The sequence below is a fragment of the Peromyscus eremicus genome, chromosome 5 (assembly GCF_949786415.1).
Source record: "Peromyscus eremicus chromosome 5, PerEre_H2_v1, whole genome shotgun sequence".
NCBI lineage: Eukaryota > Metazoa > Chordata > Mammalia > Rodentia > Cricetidae > Peromyscus > Peromyscus eremicus.
The window spans coordinates 102,378,798-102,399,653 of NC_081420.1; the positions used below are offsets into that span (position 1 = coordinate 102,378,798).

The 20,856-nt window shown below is 50.2% G+C and overlaps 2 protein-coding genes across 3 annotated transcripts; both read right to left on the minus strand.

The window, feature by feature from the left end:
* Positions 1-6,065: 6,065 nt before the first annotated feature.
* Positions 6,066-7,665, minus strand: Nrn1l (neuritin 1 like). The gene is made up of 3 exons (XM_059264100.1): positions 7,341-7,665; positions 6,511-6,643; positions 6,066-6,372 (listed from the first exon to the last, which is right to left on the minus strand). The coding sequence occupies exons 1-3, from the start codon at positions 7,435-7,437 to the stop codon at positions 6,087-6,089; spliced, it is 516 nt and encodes a 171-aa protein (XP_059120083.1). The 5' UTR covers positions 7,438-7,665; the 3' UTR covers positions 6,066-6,086.
* A 150-nt stretch (positions 7,666-7,815) lies between these two features.
* Edc4 (enhancer of mRNA decapping 4) lies at positions 7,816-20,573 on the minus strand. Of its 2 annotated transcripts, none has more exons than XM_059264099.1 (29): positions 20,288-20,573; positions 16,784-16,940; positions 16,310-16,421; positions 15,513-15,612; positions 15,052-15,241; positions 14,798-14,945; positions 14,613-14,717; positions 14,140-14,249; positions 13,964-14,047; positions 13,787-13,882; positions 13,596-13,698; positions 13,296-13,476; positions 13,133-13,205; positions 12,944-13,035; positions 12,681-12,868; positions 12,474-12,607; positions 12,231-12,387; positions 11,415-11,851; positions 11,230-11,334; positions 10,991-11,143; positions 10,875-10,911; positions 10,564-10,741; positions 10,304-10,459; positions 10,100-10,215; positions 9,849-10,014; positions 9,577-9,763; positions 9,267-9,486; positions 8,580-8,743; positions 7,816-8,356 (listed from the first exon to the last, which is right to left on the minus strand). In XM_059264099.1, exons 1-29 carry the CDS (start codon positions 20,367-20,369, stop codon positions 8,164-8,166), a joined length of 4,224 nt encoding a protein of 1,407 aa, XP_059120082.1. In that variant the 5' UTR covers positions 20,370-20,573; the 3' UTR covers positions 7,816-8,163. The 2 variants fall into 2 exon arrangements, with proteins under 2 accessions (XP_059120082.1, XP_059120081.1); XM_059264098.1 differs by having other exon boundaries at positions 14,140-14,264.
* Positions 20,574-20,856: the final 283 nt, after the last annotated feature.

The following is a 20,856-nucleotide window of genomic DNA, read 5'->3' on the forward strand; positions in this document are numbered from 1 at the left end:
TCTATCTGTGGCTCGAAGCCGCTAGGGGAGGGCGGTGGGAGGGAAGTGTGCTGGGAAACGTAAAGACTGAGAGAATCTGGGAGGGGGGAATGTCAAGATTATCGAGGCCAAGGGGCTCTTGAAAGGCGAAGAGAGAACACAGGGAGCACAGAGGTTTCTCCAGCTGCTTGTGGATCTCCGCAGATGGCTGGCATAGATTTCATTAGTTAAATCTGTTTGTTCTGTTTTATCTGAAACTCGATCTGACTCTGACGCTCTGGCTGACCAGGAATACACACTATGTATACACAAGCCGGGCACGAACTCTCGCAAATTCTTCTCTCTCAGCCTCCTGGAGTGCTGGATTACACGCTAGTCTTAAAATTTATTTTTAAAATTGCGATTGAAACAATTTCAGACAAACAGATGTGTTAATTGCGGCAGTTAGTTTCTGAATTGTGGAAAAGTCAGTTTTGGAACAACTTCTAGACAGTTGTGGGGTCTCCCCCCCCCCTCCCCCCCCCGCCCGAGACAAGGTTTCTCTGTATAGCCCTGGCTGTTCCGGAACTCGCTTTGTAGACCAGGCCTTAAAGAAAGATTTCTAAAAGATCCTTAGCTATCTGGGCGTGGTGGCACAGGCCTTTTAATCCCAGCGATCAGAGTGTGTGTGTGTGTGTGTGTGTGTGTGTGTGCAGAGGCAGATGGATCGCTGAGTTCCAGGACAGCCAGAAGTGCGCGGGGGAAACCCTGTCTCAAAAAAACAAAAAAACAAAACAAGTTGTTTCAAAGCCTAATATGTTGGTACTTGTAGCCTGTAATCCTAGTACTTTGGAAGCAGCAGCAAGAAAGTCTTGAGTTTGAGGCTAGCCTGGGCTACATGCTGATGTCCTGTCTCCAAAAAAAAAATTTACCAGTGTGTTTACACACACCTGTAATCCTGGCACTCAGGAATTTAATGAAGTATTGCAGTGAGAGGTCAAGAATACCTAGGCTATATGAGTTCTAGATCAGCTTGGAATATAAATTGAGACCTTATTTCAAAACAGCAACAATGAAAATTGTTCCCAAAGTGTAGTGGAATTACTAAAAACATGGACTTTAACCGACTTCATGATGCACACCTTTAGTCCCAGCACTTGGGGAAGCAGAGGCAGGTGTATCTTCAGAGGTTCCAAGGCCAGCATGGTCAATATAGAAACAGGTGGCTTCAAGGCCAGCATAGCTTATATAGAGACAGGACAGCCGGGGCTGCTGCACAGTGAGACCTTGTCTTAAAAAAGATCATTGACTTTGGGACCAAACCTGGGATTGAATCTCAGTTCTGACATTTCCACAGTTGTATGAATTCTCAGGGAAGATATCTCCCTCACACCACTTTACATACTGTTTTTCCTAGTCTTTTTTTTTTTTCTAGTCTTATTATGATTATAAACCTATATAGCCAATCGGTGGTGGTGCACACCTTTAGTCCCAGCACTGGAGAGGCAGAGGTAGGCAGATATCTGAATTTGAGGCCAGCCTGGTCTACAGAGAGAGTTCCAGGACAGCCAGGGCTACACAGAGAAACCTTTTCTAAAAAAAAAAAAAAAAAAAAGTAAAAAATAATATAGAATTCCAGGGTTGATGACAGTCAGAAATCTAAACATCACATTCATTTGACAAATATTTGGCAAATAAACTAATTTATTCAAATATTCATCATGGTTTGGGCTATAGGGAAAAGCACAGGCGTGGCATTGGAAGTGTGCTGGTGTGATGGCAACTGGACCCAGAACATCTGGACAGTAAATTATACTTTGCCTATAGACCTACAGCTGTAGAACACTGTCACTAATGCTCAGGCCTAGGCAGCTGTGCCCAGGCCCCGGCATCTTGGCTATCATCCCACCCCTCTGCTCTAGCTCTGAGATAAAACCCATAAAGCCTTTAAGCCCCTGACCAGAGAGCAAATTCTTCCCCCACTTATCCTCCCAACCCAGCCCATGGAAGAGTAGGGACTTAGGGAGTGAAACATCAGGGTAAAAATAGGTCACTGTATGAGGATGGTAATCCCCAACAATGGCTGGCCACAGCAGCCAGCCCTGCTCAGAGAAGCACGCCGCTCCTGGCCATTTACCTGGTCTAGAAAACTTTTAGGATCTGAAGCCCCAGCCTATCCCACGCCCCCAACCGTATGCCCAGACTGAGGGAGATGTCCCAAAATGGCATATCCTGTACACTGGATTTATTCTTAGTCCAAGGTCTTATTGACCATAACAATGCCTAGATTCTTTCATTCCACATACTCCATAGTGCATGCTTTTTTTTATAATTTATTCTTTTTATTTTCTGTACATCAGTGTTTTGCCTGCATGTGTATCTGTGTGAGGGTGTTGGATCCCCTGGAGCTGGAGTTACAGATAGTTGTGAGCTGCCATGTGGGTGCTGGGTATTGAACCGGGTCCTCTGGAAGAGCAACCAGTGCTCTTAACCACTGAGCCATTTCTCCAGACCCCCATAGTGCACTCTTTATATTGGGTGCCAGAGACACAAAAAGTACCCCTTACCTTTGAGGAGTTCACATTTGGGAATTTTCACTGGGACTTGGGTGATTATAAACCAGTTTTATACAGAGACAGGGAAAAGCACAAGTTCTGTGTCTATCTAGAGGTAGTTTAATTCAGCTTACATTCAGAGTTACAGAGTACTTCCTAGAAGAGGTGACACTAAGCAAGATATAGCTGTTTCTTATTGACCAAGAAGAACTAGGAACTGCGGGGGGGGGGGGGGGGGGGGCAGTGGGGGGCAGTGGCACATGCCAGAACTCACTCGGGAGGCAGAGCCAGGCAGATCTCTGTGAGTTCAAGTCTAGCCTGGTCTACAGAGCACCAAAACTACACAAAGAAACCCTGTCTCGGAAGAAAGAAAGAAAGAGAGAGAGAGAGAGAGAGAGAGAGAGAGAGAGAGAGAGAGAGAGAGAAAGAAAGGAAAGAGAAAGAACGAACTAGGAAAGGATATTCTAATAAAAAAAATGTAGATGTACAGGGCCAGCAAGATAGTTGCCAAGCATGGTTCAATCCCCATAATCTGTATAGTGGAAGGAGAGAATTGACTTCTGCTAGTTGTTCTTTGACTTCCCCATGTGTACTGTGGCATACTCACAAGCACTCATACCCATAGACACACAGACACAGACACACAAACACACACACACACACACACACACACACACACACACACACACACTAAATGCATTTTGTAAAACAGATATACAGCCCTGGCAAGGTGCTACACAACTTTAGTTCCAGTACTCAAGTAGCAGAAGTGGGCAGGACTTTATTCCTTTGAGGCCAGCTTGGTCTATGTGATGAATTCTAGGACAGCCAGGACTACATAGTGAGACTCCCCCCAAAAAAGATACACCCCCCAAAATGGAAATGCCATTGTTCTTCCAGGAAATTTCTAGTGGCCAAAGGCAGCAGATTCAGGATTTTTGGTTTTGTAGAGTTGTTGTTGTTGTGTGTGTGTGTGTGTGTGTGTGTGTTTTGGTTGTTTTGTTTTTGTTTTGCTGGAGTTTTGTTGTTGTTATTTTGAGACAGGATTCTCTGTGTAATCCTGGCTGCCCTGGAACTCTCTCTGTAGACCAGGCTGTCCTGAAACTCAGAGATCCACCTGCCTCTGAGTTCTGGGATTAGAAGCGTGTGCCACCACAGCCTGGCTCAGGATTTTCTCCTTCAAGAATAAGAGGTTAACAACAACTGGTTGATAGAGGTGGAGATCAGAACCTGTGTCAATGAGGGACTAGAGAGCTGGCTCAGAGGTTTAGAGTTCTAGTAGAAACCAAGGTTCCGTTCCCAGTACTCCTGTGGCAGCTCACAAACTTCCACAACTCCAATTCCAGATGTGGCACCCTCCTCTGAACTCTGAGGGCACCAGGCACACACATGGTACACATAAATAAATGCAGGCAAAACATTCATGCATATAAAATGAATGCACCTAAATAAAAATAAAATTTTGGAAAAAAAAAAAACTAGGTCAGTGAAGTGTGGGAACAAGGGTACAGTCAGGGTAGAGAGAAGGGTCGCTAATGGGAGGGTCGAGCCAGCCATAGTGGGAGAATGTTTAGGAAGCTGGGTGAGGTAGGGTTCCTCCTGTATACTTGGGAAGAGGTCTCTAGAGGCACCTGTCAACTCAGGTCTAAACAAAGTTCATTACACCTGTTTCTCCTCCCCCACCACGCCATTTCTCTTTTATAAATCCCTCTCCACATCAGCTCACCTTTCTTGTACTACTTCTTTTGTTTATGACAAATTTTGATTTTTATCTATTTTTTGTTTGTTTTGTTTTTTAAGACATGGTTTCTCTGTATAACCCTGGTTGTCCTGGAACTTGCTCTGTAGACCAGGAAGTCCTTGAACTCACAGAGATCCACCTGCTTCTGCTTCCTGAGTGCTGGGATTAAAGGTGTGCGACACCACCACCTGTCACCTCATTATTTCCTTATACATGAGTACATGTGCACACATACAACCGTTCCTATGTGGAGGTCAGAGGATAACTCATCAGAGTCAGATCTCTCCTTCTACCATATGGCTTTACTCTCCGAGTGCCAAGCTGTCTCACTGGCCTGCCCTGTGTGTGTGTGTGTGTGTGTGTGTGTGTGTGTGTGTGTATGTATGTGTGTGTGTTCACCAAAGTCAACCCTGGGTGTCATTCCTCAGGTGGCATTTACATTGTTTTTGACATAGGCTCTCTTAGTGGCCTGGGGCTCTCCAGCAAGCCCCAGAAATCTACTTGTTTCTGCCTTCTCAAGGCTGAAAGTGCATGCCACCTCACTGACTTTTTACCTAGGTCCTAGGGGTCAAACTGAGGTCCGCATGCTTGAGTGGCAAATACTTTGCCTAGCCTTTCCAAACCACTTAGAAGGTTGCTGTCCATATGAGCTATCATGTCCCATGTGCTACTTTCTGTCCTCAAGGACTAGGTAGGTAGAGCTGGTTCTGCAGGAATACAGAAATGGTTTATGCAAGACCTTGTAGGTAAGAGGGAAGGAGCTTAACACAAGCATCAGTTTCTCAACCCGGAAAGTAGAGGGAGTGAATAATAGAAGCCAATGAAGCAGCATGGCAAAGTCCACAAGTCATAGTGTTTAAGGCTAGGAATGGCAGCATATGCCTGTAATCCCAGCACCAAGGTAGAGGCAGGAGGATCACTCCAAGTTTGAGGCCAGCCTGGTCTACATAGTGAATTCCAGGATGGTCAGAACTACAAAAGAAGGCCCTATCTTAAAAAAAAGAAAGAAAAAAAAAGGACACAGTGTTAACCTTCTCTGTTCTTCTGGCCCCACTGGAATGAAAAGGAGCCCTCCCCACACCACATATTTTCTCATTTTATTGCTTCCAAAACACCTTGAATCATTTTGTTTCTTCACTGCAAACCCCAAAGAGCAAGCTTCTGGACAGCAGGAGCCAGACCACCCACCCCTAGTTATGGCTTCAACTTGTGTAACTTCAGATCCTGTCAGGGGTTTGCATGTGGACTCAGATGGAGGCTTCTCTTTGGACAGTCCAGTCCAGACCGCAGAAGAGAAGACTGAGCACTGAGTCTGCGCATGTCTTGAAGGCTGAGGTGATAGTTTAGCAGAGGGAGGTGCAGGTAAGGCATCAGGAGGATACAGGGAGCCTGAGAAAGACCTCACCTAGCCACTAGGGGAGAGTTCTGGACCCCACTGGATCCCCACCCCCCATCCCTGTTGGGTTGGGAAGGCCCAGAAGGGCTGTGCATTCCGGCAGATCTCGGGTCTCTACTAGGGCTCTTGGGACCCAAGGTACTCCTGGGATCTATAGTGTAATGGAAAGAAACTTCAACGCTGCCATCATGAAATAAATGTTTGTAAGGATGAATGAGTCCCTTGCGGAGGTCCTGAGCCACACCCATTCCATGCTGGGATGGGCTTCTGAGGGCCCCTGCCTTTGCCAAGAGGGCCACAGCTAGGAGAAAGAAACCAGCTTGATGCAAATATAATACCTTTAATGGAAATTATGCACACTCTGCAGAGCCCACACGGCGGCCACTGCATGCAGTGATGGGAGGCAAGGGCACTGTTGGCTAGCCAACCAGACTGTTTAGGCCAGAGGCCCCAGGAGGCAGGCAAGTGCCAGAGCAGCAGCAAACAACGAAGGGGCCAGGGCTGGAGCCAGGGCGGGAGCTGTGGCCCGCAGTGTCTCCTGGTTGGTCTCTGGGCCAGCAACCATCTCCCGAACACTCACAGGGGCGCCACAGAGGACGTGCAAGTTATCTGGGTGGGGGGCACGGCGAGCTTCTTGCTGCAGTGACTCCCACACTGCAGCGGCCTCCTCTGGGCAGCCTGTCAGGACCCGAGAAGCACAGGCATGGAATTCATTCCAGGATCTGTTACAGAATGGGGTTAGGGGAGTTAGAGCAGATTTCAGAGTGGGAAGAGAGTCAAGGCCCTGGGGTTGCTGCCCCAGTGGCACAGATTATTGGGTTGTGCCTCCCACCGGCCCATTGCCTCCCACCTGCTGGTACCTGCAGACAGTCTGTAGCTCGCCTCCACGGCCCATGCCGTCCCCCAGGCGGATGAGACACTCAGCAAAGCCTTGGTATATGGTATCACAGCGGTTTAGGCTCTCAGAGGCCACAGCTAGAGGGGGTACAAAGACTAGGAGTGGGGTGGGAACGGAGAATGGTTGAGAGAATGAGCCAGGGTCCATTCGTCAGGACCTTGTTTACCTGGTAGTGCTCTGGGGACATGACTCAGCGTGAAAGAGGTACCCCCAGGGAACTTCAGGGTATCTGGAGATCACTTGTCTTGACTCTCAAGATAGGATCTGGACTGTGATGCACATGGAGGTGTGAGATGTGGGAACAGGAAGGGGGCGTTGGGTCCAGAGCTCAGTTCCTTCTCTAGTTTCTGGGGCTCTAGGTCAAAGACAGGGATGCAGGGGTATAGGGTCTGGAAGCATGAAGTTTTGGGCAGAAGGCAGTCTTTCTGTAGTTTTCATGAGCTTCAACTGGCACCCCCAGTGCCTCTTCCAAAGACAAGTGTCTCTGCTGAAGCCGAGCAAGCAGGGTGGGGACCAAAGCTAGTTACTCTAAGCTCAGGGATCCATGGCCTGAGTTCTACTAGGGGCCACAAACTCCCTTTGTCAGAAAAGGGGCTACAGAACTTAAAAGTTCTTCTCCCACGACTGAGCTGTTTGCAGGGCACTGTCCACCTGAAGCCACTGTCACACTTCCCTAGAGCTCTTACTGTTGGGCTCGGCCCTAACCCCTCTGCTCCAACACCCTACCTATATCCCGTCTGCCTAAGACCTGCGAGAAGGGCTGCAGCCTGGGCCCAGGACGCTCGCACTCACCCAGTGGCAGTGGCAGCAGCAGCAGCAGTGTCAGGGCACAGGGTCCCCGCTGACAGCGGCAGCGCCAGTGGCAGTGGCGGCAGCAGCAGCACATCATCCCTGGCTCTAAGCCTAGTGCAGGAGCCAGAGGCTTGGAGAGCCGCCTGTGGGCCCAGCCCCCGGAGGAAGGGATCCTGATTGGATGGGAGCTGGAGGCGGGGCCTCATCCCAGCTGTCAGCCCCACCTCCAGTATCCAGATTGACAGGGGAGCAAGGAAGGACCCTAGAGGGCAAAATCGCCTAGGGAGGAGACCTGTTGATGCTGAGCTGGCTCTAGGAGCTTTGCCTGAATTGGACAGGGGAGACAGGAGTAGACAGTTTATCAGATGAGAATGGGTGCCAGGGGACCCCTAGGGTGGGCTGGTTTAGACAGATTTCCCAGATGGAGGAGAGAACAGTTAGTCACACCAAAGACAAATCAAAACCATACACATACTTTTGTTTTATTCCAAAAGCCTTTAATTGAATTTCTCGATGTTTTTCAAAAACAAAAAGATCCAAATTAGAGGTAAAAAGGAACATGGAAAATTCAACTCAAGTGGTATCACGATCTTGGGGTCATGCTTCAGGCACGGCAGGACCCAAGAAGGCACAATACCTACCCTGGGCCCAGCCTAACCCTGCTGGTTACCACAATCAGTAGACCACTACCAGTGTGTCCTGCCCCCTACCTCCTTCCAAACACTAGAGATGGAGGTCTGGGCAGGTAACCAGCAGACATGGCCCTGCCGTGGCCTAGACCTGCAGACTGGCCTTCAGTGTCACCCCATCTCTGTTTAAACAGCTAAGGGAGGCTAGGGGTCGCAAGGCCATGTAACATTAGGCTGAGACGCCGGGCAGCTTTGCCAAGTGAGTTGTGTGGATCAGCCTGCAGGAACTGGAAGAGCTTCTGGCGTACCTGGGCCATGACAGAGCCCATGTGGTCTCGAGTGATGGGATCACTGTGGTCCAGGTGCATCACAGCCTCTTCCAAATAGCTGGGGGTAGGGGAAAGGACAGGCTATAGCTAGATGCCGGCAGGTAGGAGTGCCCCCTGGTGGTACTGAAGCCCAGAGGGATAATGACAAAGACAGTTTCTAAGCCTCATACAGATAGAAAAATTAGGGATGGGAGTCAGGTAAGAGTGGATGTCTGCTTCAAACTGCTCTCTCTCTATCCCTACCTCTTGCTTGTCTTCTGGTCCCTGACTGCCCCACTCACCTGAGCTTGAGGTCACTTCTAGTTCCAAGGTCAGATGCCAGCTGCTGAATTAGGGAAAGGAGCACAGGCTGGGATAGTGGACAGGGCGGCTGCCCAAAAACCTGGGCTGGGTCCACAGTTTCACACACATACAGCACCAGGTTGAGATCAGCGGCTGTCAGGGCCTGGAGTAGAGCAAGGGAGCACATTTATACCTAACACCAGGATGGAATGCCTGCTTATCTGAGGTGTATGGCCTAAGGGCAGGAGACCAAAGTCTAAACCAAAAGTGATGTTCAGAGACACTGACAGGACTGTAAAGTCACTTTAGAAAATCAGATTACGCCTTTAATCCCAGCACTCGGGAGGCAGAGGCAGGTGGATCTTTGTGAGTTCGAGGCCAGCCTGGTCTACAGAACGAGATCCAGGAAAGGCGCAAAGCTACACAGAGAAACCCTGTCTCGAAAAATCAAAAAAGAAAAAAGAAAATCAGATTACAGTTTTGCTGAGAAAGGTGGTCACGAGGAAGGGTGGGCTGAGGTAGGAAGAAAGTGGTCTAGCATGACGGAACAACAGGGACAATGGCTTAGAAAGCCAAAGAACCAGTCTGCCAGACAGCCCAGAGCCTGCTGGGGAGTGGGCATATGATATGTAGACCTATCAGGAGACATCTTTGTCAGGGGATTACTACGCCTAACACTGTCATACCTGCTGGAAGGCCTGATTGAGGTGGCCCTGCTGCAGTAACTGTAAGATATGGGCTTGTTGGGCCTGGCAGTCAAGGTGGGCAGAAGGAACAGGTGTGCCAGCAGCTGAACGCATGGCCTGCATGATGCTGGAAGTGACGGTGGCCTGCTGCTCCTTAAGTGCCACACTTACTTCACCCTTAACAATGCGTTGTACTTGTGCTAGAATGGACTCCTGTAAGCTGCAAAGGGAAGTGACGGATGAGGTGGACAGGAAGCCCGTTCTGGCCCTTCCTAACCCTACCACTTCCCCCAGAGCCCTGCCCACACACCTGCCCACAGCCACATGCAGCTGGTGTTGCACCTCAGCCCGAACACTGCTGGACACAGTAGCCGCCATCTGCTCGGTGGCACTCTGCAGTGTGTTGACCAGGCCCCGAAGCTGGGCCAGCACAGGCTCCCTGGCTTCCTGTTCACGTGCCTTCCGGCTCTTCATGTGACTCTCTAGCTGCTGCAAATCTAAAGGATGACAACAGATACTGTAAAAGGGATGACAGAAGAGTACAACCACTCTTACCACTTTGGGTTTTATGACGCCACTCACATTCCTGTGTGCCCAGCCTAAAGCTGTCATTGATTTGCTGGAACATAGCCTGGCAACTCTTCTCAAAAGCTGGCAGTACCACACTCTGGAAGGCTTCCCGGTAGGCAGCCTGCATTGGTCCCTGTAATGTGTCTGCAGCTGCTCGGGCAATGGCATCTGTCAAGTTCTAGAATATAAGGAGGGGTCAAGTTGAAAGCCTGAGTCCAGTCTGGCCTGCCTAAGCACACTTTCCATCTTGGACCCCGTCTCACCTTGGACTTGAGTAGCTTAGAGATATTCTCTTTCATGCTGCCTTCCACAACTGTAAGTCTGGTAGCCACTGAGTTGCTCAGTTGACCTGCCACAGGCTCCAGACTTCTGGAGACACCTATGAAAGACAGAGGAAATTAGAAGAAGTTTAAAAGCTTGCCACACCCACATGGCCCACCCAAAAAGAAATCTCATGAAAAACTCACATGGAGGAACCGTCTTCTTGATTTCATCCCTTATACTGCGTTCTAGGCGCCCAGCCACAGCTGAAGACAAGGCCTGGGACAGCTGCTGCGTCAGCTGCTCCTGCAGCTGCCCACCCCGCTGCTGTCCCTCAGCCAGTGCTCGTTCCAGCCGCCGCTCTGTGGTGAAGCTAAGGAACAGGCCTAGAGCAGGACCTATGCATCTCCTAAGACAAGAATGCTGCTCTACCATACTGCCATGCTATGCCACTACCCAAGGATACGCTCTTGCTCATGCCGGGTCTCCAGGGCACGCTCTACGTGGTCAGTGACAGTGTTCTGTAGACCTTCAAGTTGGGCACAGAGACGCTGTAGCAGCTCTTCTTGGTTGTGCCATAGCTCCGCCAGCTCTCTTTGCTGCTGCCAAATTAATGCTGGCCAGTCCTCAGGGGGCTCTGCCACCTGCCAGAAGCACGGACAACTTAACACTATGTCTGTCCTTCTATCTCCACCCACCATAAAAAGGAATAGCTCAAAGTCCCTCCCATCCTCGTGGGATGGGGTCCCATGGATAGAAAGGTGCTCCCTTACATACCTGGTGCTCTGTGAGCCGGGATCCCACAGCTGAATCCCTACATAGGCAAGGAGCATTGAAGGTCACACCAGGCAGCTTAGAGACCACCCCTGGTCCCAGTCCCAGAACCCTCCTACCCATCATCCTTCTTGCTTTTCCTCTTGAGCTTGGGTGAAGTCCGAGGGGATCCCTTGGTCTTCCAATCCTTGGCAGGCAGCCGTGGAGTAGGAATTTTGCTGCCAAAACCCCCTGCGGCAGAAGCAAGGCTGGCAACTTCATCATCATGGTCACTGTGGAAGGAGAGGAGAGCTAAGTGCCTGCTCACCAGCTGGCCCTCCTTTAGTAGAGAAAAAGCGTAGAGCAAGCTGGTGCTCACCTTTGCTCAGCACTAGTATCCTGACTGTCATGTTGCTGCAGTAGGTGGTAGGGTGGCCGGTGGAAGGCCAGGCTTTTGTGCTTTTCCTGGAGGCCATTCCTGGGGCTAAGGAAACACAATGACTCAGTATGGATAATCCTAATGCCCCTCCCATAAGCATACTTTCCCCCTTCTGAGCATCTCACCTTTCTGCCAAGGTACTACAAGTCTCACGAGTAATGTCAGGTGCTGTAGGCCAGACTTGACTGTCAGGGGCTGCAACTTCCTGGGTCAAGGCTGCTTCCAGTAGGGAGGGGGTACTATGCCGATCCCCATCCCCAGGGCCTCCATCCAGGCCAAGCTGAGAGCTAAGCTCAGGGCCTTGCCTGGGCCGAGGAGACAGTAAGTGTAGTGCTGAAGCAGCTGAGGCCATACTGTCTGGCTCAATGAGGCCCTCAGGAACAGAGGAGCCAAAGCCACGGGACAGGGCCTCAGATGCGATTTCAGGGATGTCCTGGGACAGGGCAGTGGATGCTGAGGAGATCACATCAGGGGAACGGGTGCGACTGGGAGAGGCCTGGGGTAGCCCCAGAGGCTCCACTTCCTGCAAATCCAAGGACAGTGCAGAGGCAGCTGTAGATACCTGAGAAGGGCCAAAGACGAAGGCTTAAGTAATCAGGGTAAGAGGCAGAGACAAGGCACTGGTACCGTAGTGGTGAGACAGCCCAACAGGGAAGAGACATGCAAATGAAAGGCAGAGCCACAGTTCACAAGGAGGGCACTGGGAGGCTGAGGACATGCACTCCAAGGAACATGAAAAGCTTTTATAACCTCTGGGGAAACATGCAGCTCCCAAGGCCAAGCAGGGTCAGCAGGAAAAGTACATAAGAATAGAGTGTTCCAATCTTCCCCACTGCCCTCCACCTGTTGTTACCCGGTACTTTACATCCGTCTCCCTCCCTCCCTTCCTCCCCCCCCTCACACACACACACACACACACACACACACACACACACACATACCTGCCCAGGTCCCTTGGGAGTCAATTTGTCAGCTGGGCCTGGGAGCAGCCCAGGAAGGAGGCTTCGAGGGCTTGCCTGCAGGCTGCTGCTGCTGTTTATTGTCAGACTGCCATCCAGCTGCAGCTTGGGACTCAAGGTCAGCTCCTCGGGTGGCCTACTGGCAGAAAGGTGAGGCGGTGATAGCTACTGTAATCCGTCACCATTACAGTACTAAGTTCTGCTATCACCCAGTGTCTGTCTTACCTGGTCAAGGAGGGGTCCATGGCTGAGGAGCTACTCACAGCAGACACCGCTGTTAGGGAGCTGCTGCTGCTGCTGCTGCTACTGCTGCTGCTGCTGCTGCTGCTGCTGCTGCTACTGCTAGGGGATGCAGAGATCTGGGAAGATGCAGAGAATGAGCACTAAGGCTGGTAATGTCCCATTACCAGCCTCTTTTCACCGAGGAAGTACCTGCTGCAGGGAAGCGGTGGGCGTCATGAAAGCATCAGGTGTCATCAACTTAGGCTTGGTCTCACTGCTCAGACTGAGGAAGTCTGCAGGTGCAGGAAGTTCCACGATGCGTCGGAGGTCAGGCTGAGACCCATGAGCAGCTGAGGCTAGCCCCTCAGAGCCTAGTTCAGGTCGAGACTCTCCAAAGGCTGTTGGGAAAGCAACTTGAGTCAGAGCTCAGAACCATGTCAGTGTGACCTGCTTCCCTTCCACTCCCAACTCACTGAAGTCCTCGTGAGCAGTGTGGGCGGGGAGCGGAGCCACCACATCAGGGTTCAGCTGTGGCTGGAAGCGGATCTGCACATCTTGTAGTGCCCTAAAGCACAAGAACGGAGGAAAACAGAATGCTCAAACAAGCCAGGGCCAGTAGGGTAGGGGACATAGACAGGACGCCTCGGGTCTCCGACACTCACTTAGTATGCACACAAAAGAGCTTGATAAGCACACCAGCTGTAGATTCCACGGCACTAGCTCCATGGGAACTCTCTGAAAGGACAGTGTGGACCATTAGGCACCGCTCTGTGCCTGGACTCTTCCCACGAACCAACGAACAGCCCTAACCCTGGGGCACCTCACCAGCACCCAGACTGTCATTCTCCTCCTCAGCAGGCAGCACCTCAGTGTGCCGCAGCCGGCAGCGACTCACAACCTGGATGCCAAAGCTGAGCACAGGGTGGGTGAGCAGGAACTCGGAGATGGAGCTAAAGCAAGCACGGCCCTCGTCTTGGTTCTGGAGCAGCTCCATCACATAGAGGACCTGTGTGAGGAACACATCCCGTACTGAACTGCGGCTGGGAGGGCGGTGGATATGTCACACATCCCTCCCTGCCCTCCCCGCAACACCAGCTCTTCCCAGCGTACCGCACAGCAGCCTACCTTTCGCTGCACATCACTAAGAATCAGATACTCTGCTGAGAGGTCCAAGCAAACTTTGAGGCTGGGAGGGACACTCACTGAACTGAAGATATCTGGGGAGAAACTAGGAAGCCAAGAAGCAGACCGTGTAAGACTGAGAATTCAAAGAAGCCATATCCCTGGCTATCCTCAAGCCCCTAGCTCTAGTTTACCGAATAGTTTGCAGGCAGGTCCAGGACACTGTGCACCACATCTTCAGCTCCCGATTCTGGTCAGCGCCGGTAATGAGGAACCTCCAGAACGGGACTCTGAAAAGCAACAAGGCACTGATTACCGGCTAGGAGCCCATGGACAAGCCCGCCACCTACTGTGCCTACCCACTCACTCACTCAGGATCCTGTTTCTTATGGTTATCACAGAATAAGAGGCAAGAAAGGGGCCGTCCATCATGAGGCTTCCATTCATGCAGACACCTATAAGCAGACAGACAAGGGGCCTGAGTGAATGAACTGTCCAACCTTCTAGACGGGGCGTAGAGAGGAGGGTCTCTCGGGTCTTGCCCTACCTTGGTTCATCCTGACCTTCAATGTAGATCTGCCAGAACTTGACAAAGCCGTCATGGCTGGCAGTAGCCAGGACAGTCCCATCAGGAGAAAGGGCTCCTTCACTCAGGCACTGAAAAGATGAACTCTGTCTCAAAAAAACCCACCACCACCAAAAAAACTGTTTAAAGCTTTGCTTTTCCTCCTGACCAGAGGTAGGACTGCGCCCTTCCTAGATGAGGATGGTAGTGAGCTCGGCTGACCCATAGTAGACCCATACTTCTGTGTGACTGAATAAAGGGGTGGGCACTACAGGAAAACTAGTCCTTCAGGGCACAGCTAGATTAGGCGTGAACTGTACAAGTGAGAACCAATTTGTGTTCAGCATCCCCACTGGCAACATACTGGTAAAGCCACTTGGGCAGCTATGCAACTGGGAATAGATGAAGGGCACAGGAAGAGGGAAAGGCAGTGAGGCAATCAGCTGTAGGCCTACCGTGCTGTGGCCTTTCACCACAATGAAGCCCTGCTTAATCTGGCTGACGTCCACAGGCCAGGTGCTGTGGCTGGAGCGAAGCGTATCCAAGTCCCATACCTCAGCCTAGGGGTACAGGGCGGTATTTAGCCCACGAGCACAGTTTGGCAGCTCCGGCCCTCCTTCACCGTACCCAGTGCTCTCACCCGGTCTTCGTGCAGCAGGGCCACTGTCGGGCTGCTCTCCTCACAACAGTCCTCACTCTCCTCAGGGATGAAGGGGCACCAGATGATCCTGCGGAAGTGGTTCAGTGGCGTGCCCTCTGGCTGCCGGATATGGACTAAAATCTCTTCTCTGAGTAGGGAGTTAAGGCTCGGATAGGTGGATGATCAAGTATCCCTAGCAGCCCCAGCCCTAGACCCAGCTCCACTTCTTCAGTCCCTTGCCAGGGAATGGATACTGAATTTTACCCTTAACCAGAGCCAAGCGCCACACAAAGAGATTGCCAGCCTCATCCAGGCAGGCAAGCTGTGGAGAGTTGAGGTGTGCGAAGGCCAGATCAGCCACACTGCCTGTGAAACCCTTGAGCAGGGTCCGCTCTGAAGTACTAACACTGATCACACGCACCATTGCCGAGCCATTGTTGGCAGCTGGAATGAGAGAAGGCGAGAATCTGAGCGAGCACCCTGAGCCAGGTAGCAGCAGCACAGGAGCCCTGCCCTTGCCTACCTCACCGCTATCATCTCAGTAACAAGCCTGGTTTTCCTAATCATCTCCCCGAGCCCTGCAAGACGGCAAGGAAGCCTTGACAAACGTTCCATTGCACCCCTAGCATCCGAGTGGGCTGAGGAGCCTGACACTAAACCTGCATCTCTGGGACTTCTAGCAGAACATTTCCTTTTGGCCCCTCTCCTTACTTACCCCTAATGGCATACGCCAAGAAGGAATTAGACACTGCAATCAGGTTGCCATAGTAGTATTTCTGCTCCCAGTCGTACTTGGCGACAGGCTGGATTTTCACCTGAGAACTCAGAGTAAGGAAGGTTGAAGAAGCTGGGGGCTGGATAGGATAGGCCACAGGTATAAGCCTAGTACCCACTGACATCTCCCAGAACAGATTTCCACAGAGGATTGGGAGTCAACACTGGTTTTCTGAAAATAAGGCATACCTTTTATCAAGGTTGTTCCCATAGGAACTGAAGCATGTATTAGAGAGGAGAGATGCTGACTGTGCTCCCGTACACCACCTTGATGGGACCCTAGCCCACTCTGGGGCTCTGCCAGGCCTTGCTCCTCTCTCCCACTCCTTCTGCCTTGCTAAAAACTGTTAGATTACATCCCTAAAGCTAGCCATCAATATCTACTCTCCTATTTGGACACTTTCTTATGGCAGACTCATTCCTGAGGATGAGTACCAAAGTCTAGCAATCAAAAGCCCCACTTTGGTTCACCTAATTAACATGCCCAATCAAAATACACCACCACATCCTCACCCATTCTAACACAGATCTTCCTTTCTTCTCTTCTTAAAAACTACACCTGCAAGGTCATTTGCTGCTGTTTTTCTGCCTGAGTCAGAAAGCATCCACTTTAACTTCTGTTTCCTGCCTAATAAAGGATCTCTGTGAAAAGGTGTTTGGGTGTGGTTTGTGTCTGACCCAGGGTCTGAGAGGGAGGGGGATCTCCTTCAACATGTACCACATCATCTTGGCACTCACCTTGTTGCTCCCCCGTGCCTTGCTGGAAATGCTAGAATCACTGCTGGCCACGATTTCTACCTCCTTGGCCAAAATCCCAATGCAAGTGGAGCTGTCATCTCCAGACAGGCAACTGGAAGAGGTACATAAACCTAGCCCCTTGTTCACAAACAGCTCAGAAGAAGGTTCTAGGACAGATCCTCATGATGATGTCTAGTCTCAGATTCCCAGTTCTCTCTGTTCCAGGGTCCCCATATTCACAGTTCTCCTTGCTCACCTCCCTCCTGACAAACAGGTTAATTCCACCCTACAGTCTTTAGCTTGTTCTCATCTCTTTTCTTAGTAAATATTCAATGTGGTACAGTGCTTTGTCCCGGATAGTCCAGAAGAGAGGAAGCAGAGGCTGCTGGCCCCCTTGACACTAATCTTATCCCTTTTTCTAAGCAAGAACCCCAAAGATATTATTACCACCATTACTATTTCTCAGGTACTCACATGACCTGCTTTTCCTGCAGGTTAATAGGTGGCATGGTCCGTACACCAGGTTTGCTTGTTGAGTTACCATCACCTGAGCTGAGTGGGTCCGGAACCAGGAGCCCATTGAGGTCTCCATTATAAGCGCTGGATGGCCTTTGGCTCTCTGCACTGGAACCTAGGGGAAGAAGAGGACATGGTGTCAAGGTTCTTTACCTGCCATGAGCTTCTCCTACAGCTCTAGACCACAAAGTATTCATGAACACTTATTATGTCCAGGGGGAGGGGCGTCCTTTGTTATTCTTCATTCTATAAGTATGGGTGGAGAGCAGGACCATGAGCCTCTTCTACCTGTGGGAGGGTACAAACCAGCAAAGACCTTCTGATGGGGCCAGAGGCACAGCTCAGTGGCAGCATGTTTGCCTACTTGTTTACCATATGTGAGGCCCCTTAGTTTGATCTTCAACACGTGCCCCCCCCCCAAAAAAAAAAAGAAAAAGAGAAAAAAAATTAGGCCAGTTAATACTTGGGCTAAGAACAGTAAACAAACATGACTTAAAGGAGGGTATGAAGACAGTTAGGACATCACAGTGATTGTATTTACAACATACAAACATGGGAAATACAAGGTGCTGTGGCTATAATCTCACAGGGAGACTGAAGCTGAAAGACAGTGAATTCAGGGTCACACTAGGAGATACATGAAGTTCAGGACAGCCGAGACTACATAATGAAATCCTGTCTTAAAACAAAACAGAAGGAAGTAGGAGAGATGGCTCTGTGTTGTTGTTCTTGCAGACGAGCCAGGTTCCATTCTTAGCACCCACATGATGATTCACATCTATCTTAACTCCAGTTCCAAGGGATGCGATACCCTCTTCTGATCTCCTTAGGCCCCAAGCCCACATGTAGTACACATACATATACACAGGCAAAACAAACATGAAATTTTTAAAAAGGTCTAAAACAAAACAAAAGCAAATAAATAATCAACAATCCAGAAACAAAACATGGGAAAGACAGAGGGAAAACAGGGCTGTAAATGCCTCTGATGAGGCTGGGTTGCTCAGCTTCTCCCTCAGTGCAGTGAGAGCCACAAAGGCTCCTTGCTCCCTCCCTTTTTTTTTGATGGGGCCTTCCAATGTAGTTCAGACATCCTTGAAGTTGGGATCTTCTTGCTTCGGCCTCCTAAGTGCTGGAAATGCAGGAATATGCTAGCACACTTGGTTCCAGAAGAGTTTTAAACTTTACATAGTCAGCTGTAGCTAGTGGACTGACTGTTCCAAGGCAACATACAGACAGCTGAGAATCTGCGTGAGATACCAGAACTTTGACAAACACAGTAGCGAGTTTGTGGAGAAAGGTTTCTAATTCAAGGAAAGAGGGGACCTGACACACTGAATTAGTTAACAAGCCACCTAGGCAGGTAAACTCAGAAGGAAAGGCACATGGGGAACTGGACAAAGAGGAGAGAAGCTATGGGCATGGGGTGGAGTGTGGAATCAGGAATGGCAGTATTTTAGATGTTTGCAATGGCTGGTCCCACTCTTCCTTAGGGCTGGGGATTGAGTCCTGGACATCCCATACATGCTAAGTGGGTTTCCAGGCTTTTTGGGGGTGGGGTGGTGCTGGGGACGAAACTCAGGGTTTTGTGCATGCTAGATAATTGCTCTACCACTGAGCTATGTCTCCAATCATTTATGTATTACTTTTCTTTTTTTATTGAGATTGGGCCACAACATGTAGCCTGAGGTGGCTTTCAACTGACAATTCTCCTGCCTCTACCTCCCAAGTGCTGGGACTATAAGTGAATGCCACCAGGCCTAGCTTTTGGCTAAGTCTCAAAAATTCATTAATTCACACACCACTTTCTGAACTCCAAGCTAGTAAGAAGGTACTTCAAGAAAAGACCAAGTTTTCAGTCAAGAAATAGTCTTAGGTCTGACAAGTCTTAGGTCCTTCAGTGAAAAGAGACAAGCAAAAGCTACTTGAAAAAAAAAAAAAAAAAAGAACTAGCCAGGCGTTGTGGTGCATGTCTTTACTCTCAGCACTTGGGAGGCAGAGACAGGTGGATCTCTATGAGTTCGAGGCCAGCCTGGTCTACAGATCATGTTCCAGGGCAGCCACAGATACACAGAAAAATCCTGTTTCGAAAAATAAAATAACAACAACAACAACAAAAATCAAGTGCCAGTCACTAAACAATAGAGTTACAGGGAAAGACCCTTTTATCTTTCCCTAGGCCTAGAGCCCTTCTAGCTGCTCAGGGACAAGTTGGCTACTTTCCCTTCCAAGCAACCTACCATAAGGATAAACAATGGGCCTAGTCTATACAGTTAACTATGCCAGGCTCTACCAAATCTCTATGGAGCATAGTCTGCTCAGCTGATGGTGGGCATCAGAGGCATAAACCACCTCATGAGTAAAGGGAGCACACACTGCAGGCACGAGGCAAAGACCCAGTGGTCTCAGGCAGCAAATGGATTATCTGTGTATCAGCTAAACCCACTGGATTGAGTACCAGTGCCTGCTTTAGCAGTCTGGGTAAGCCCAGAAGGTATAACAGGTGTGAGAAAAGAATCAGTTCTTAATTATGGCCTCTACATGTACACCACTATCACCAGTCAATCACTACAACTTTCAAACATCTAGTTTCCATATACACTATTTCCTTTATGCGCTTTCTATAAGTATCTTGAGTACTTTTCCTGGCATTCAATTTCCTGTCTATAGTATCTGACCTAGCCTAAATAGTCTCCTCTCAGACCTGCCCTCTATCTCCCTCACGACCCCATTCTCATCACAGTACCCAAACAATCCTCTTTTACAACAACACTATATAACAACTTTGCCGGCTTTCTGTCTGGGAACTCTTATCTGGCAAGAGGGTTACTGGGAGCCCAAGTAAAACTCAGATGAATTGGGAACATATGGGCTTGCAGATGTGGGGAACCTAATCTAATCAGAGCCACGAAGCCTGTGATTTGCCTTCAGTCAATTAAGAGCACAGATCTGGGGTTGTCCCCCTTTTGTCAGAGAATCAGTTTCAGAGCAACATCAGGCCTGGAGTCTACATTTTAGGGGGAAAGGCAAGTTGCAGAGAGGGAACAGAGGTTCTTCGCATATCGCTTGACTCTGGGCCCAGTACTCGCTAAACAGACACGGCACCAGGCCTCTGAACCATGGCGAGTGGGGGCACAGGGCCAGTCCTCATAACACTGGAGTCTGAAGGCAAGGAAGCCAGAAGGATTGGGTGGATTCTGAGGAGGGGCCTTACCTTCAGCCAAAATACTTAAAGACAAGGCAGAGTGGTCTGGCACAGGATGGGAAGGGGTAACACCCTGGGTTTTGCGCCATTCTCTAAATATGCCCAGGGATCATCCATGACTTCAATCTCTGTCCTCCGCAATCAAATGGGAGGCTCCACAGCCTGTCTAAAGGGACATGCGGCACCCGAGGACGGTTCAGATCTACGCCAGATACCGGCCTCTTTGCCAAGAGCCCACCCACTCCATCCCGGCTCACCTCCCGCGGGCCGGTCCAGCTTGAGGATGTCCCGCAGATGCTGCGTGGCGTCCTCTATATCGATGCTCGCGCAGGAGGCCATGGGCCCAGTCACGAAAGTCCTGCTCGCACGACGTTAGTTCCTCTACTTCCGTGCACTGTCCAATTTCGCCCAGCCACGACCCTGCCACACAGCAGGGGACCGAGCACTACACAAAATCTACCCGCAGTTCGCAAACCGCCGCCCGGGTTGCGTCCGTGAGCACCGCCAACCCCACCAACCGCCTCCACTTCCGGTCCTACTGACCTTCGTTCCCGGAACCTACAAAGACTGCAGGAGAAAGGTTCCGAGCTCTGGGAGACCAATTAGCTCCTATCCAAGCTCGCCTTCCTAGGCTGCTTGCTTCTCCACTGCTTCCCAGCAGGGGAGAAATTTCCCAAGACTGAGAAAGAGCAAATGTGCTCATGGAGCACTGGGTTGCCTAAAGCCCTTCTCTCTCTGGAGATCCAACCCAGGTCCTGGCTCATTCTGATGAACTCTGAGTAACAGAGTCAACTCTACCACCCAGGTAGTGACTTTTCAGACCCTG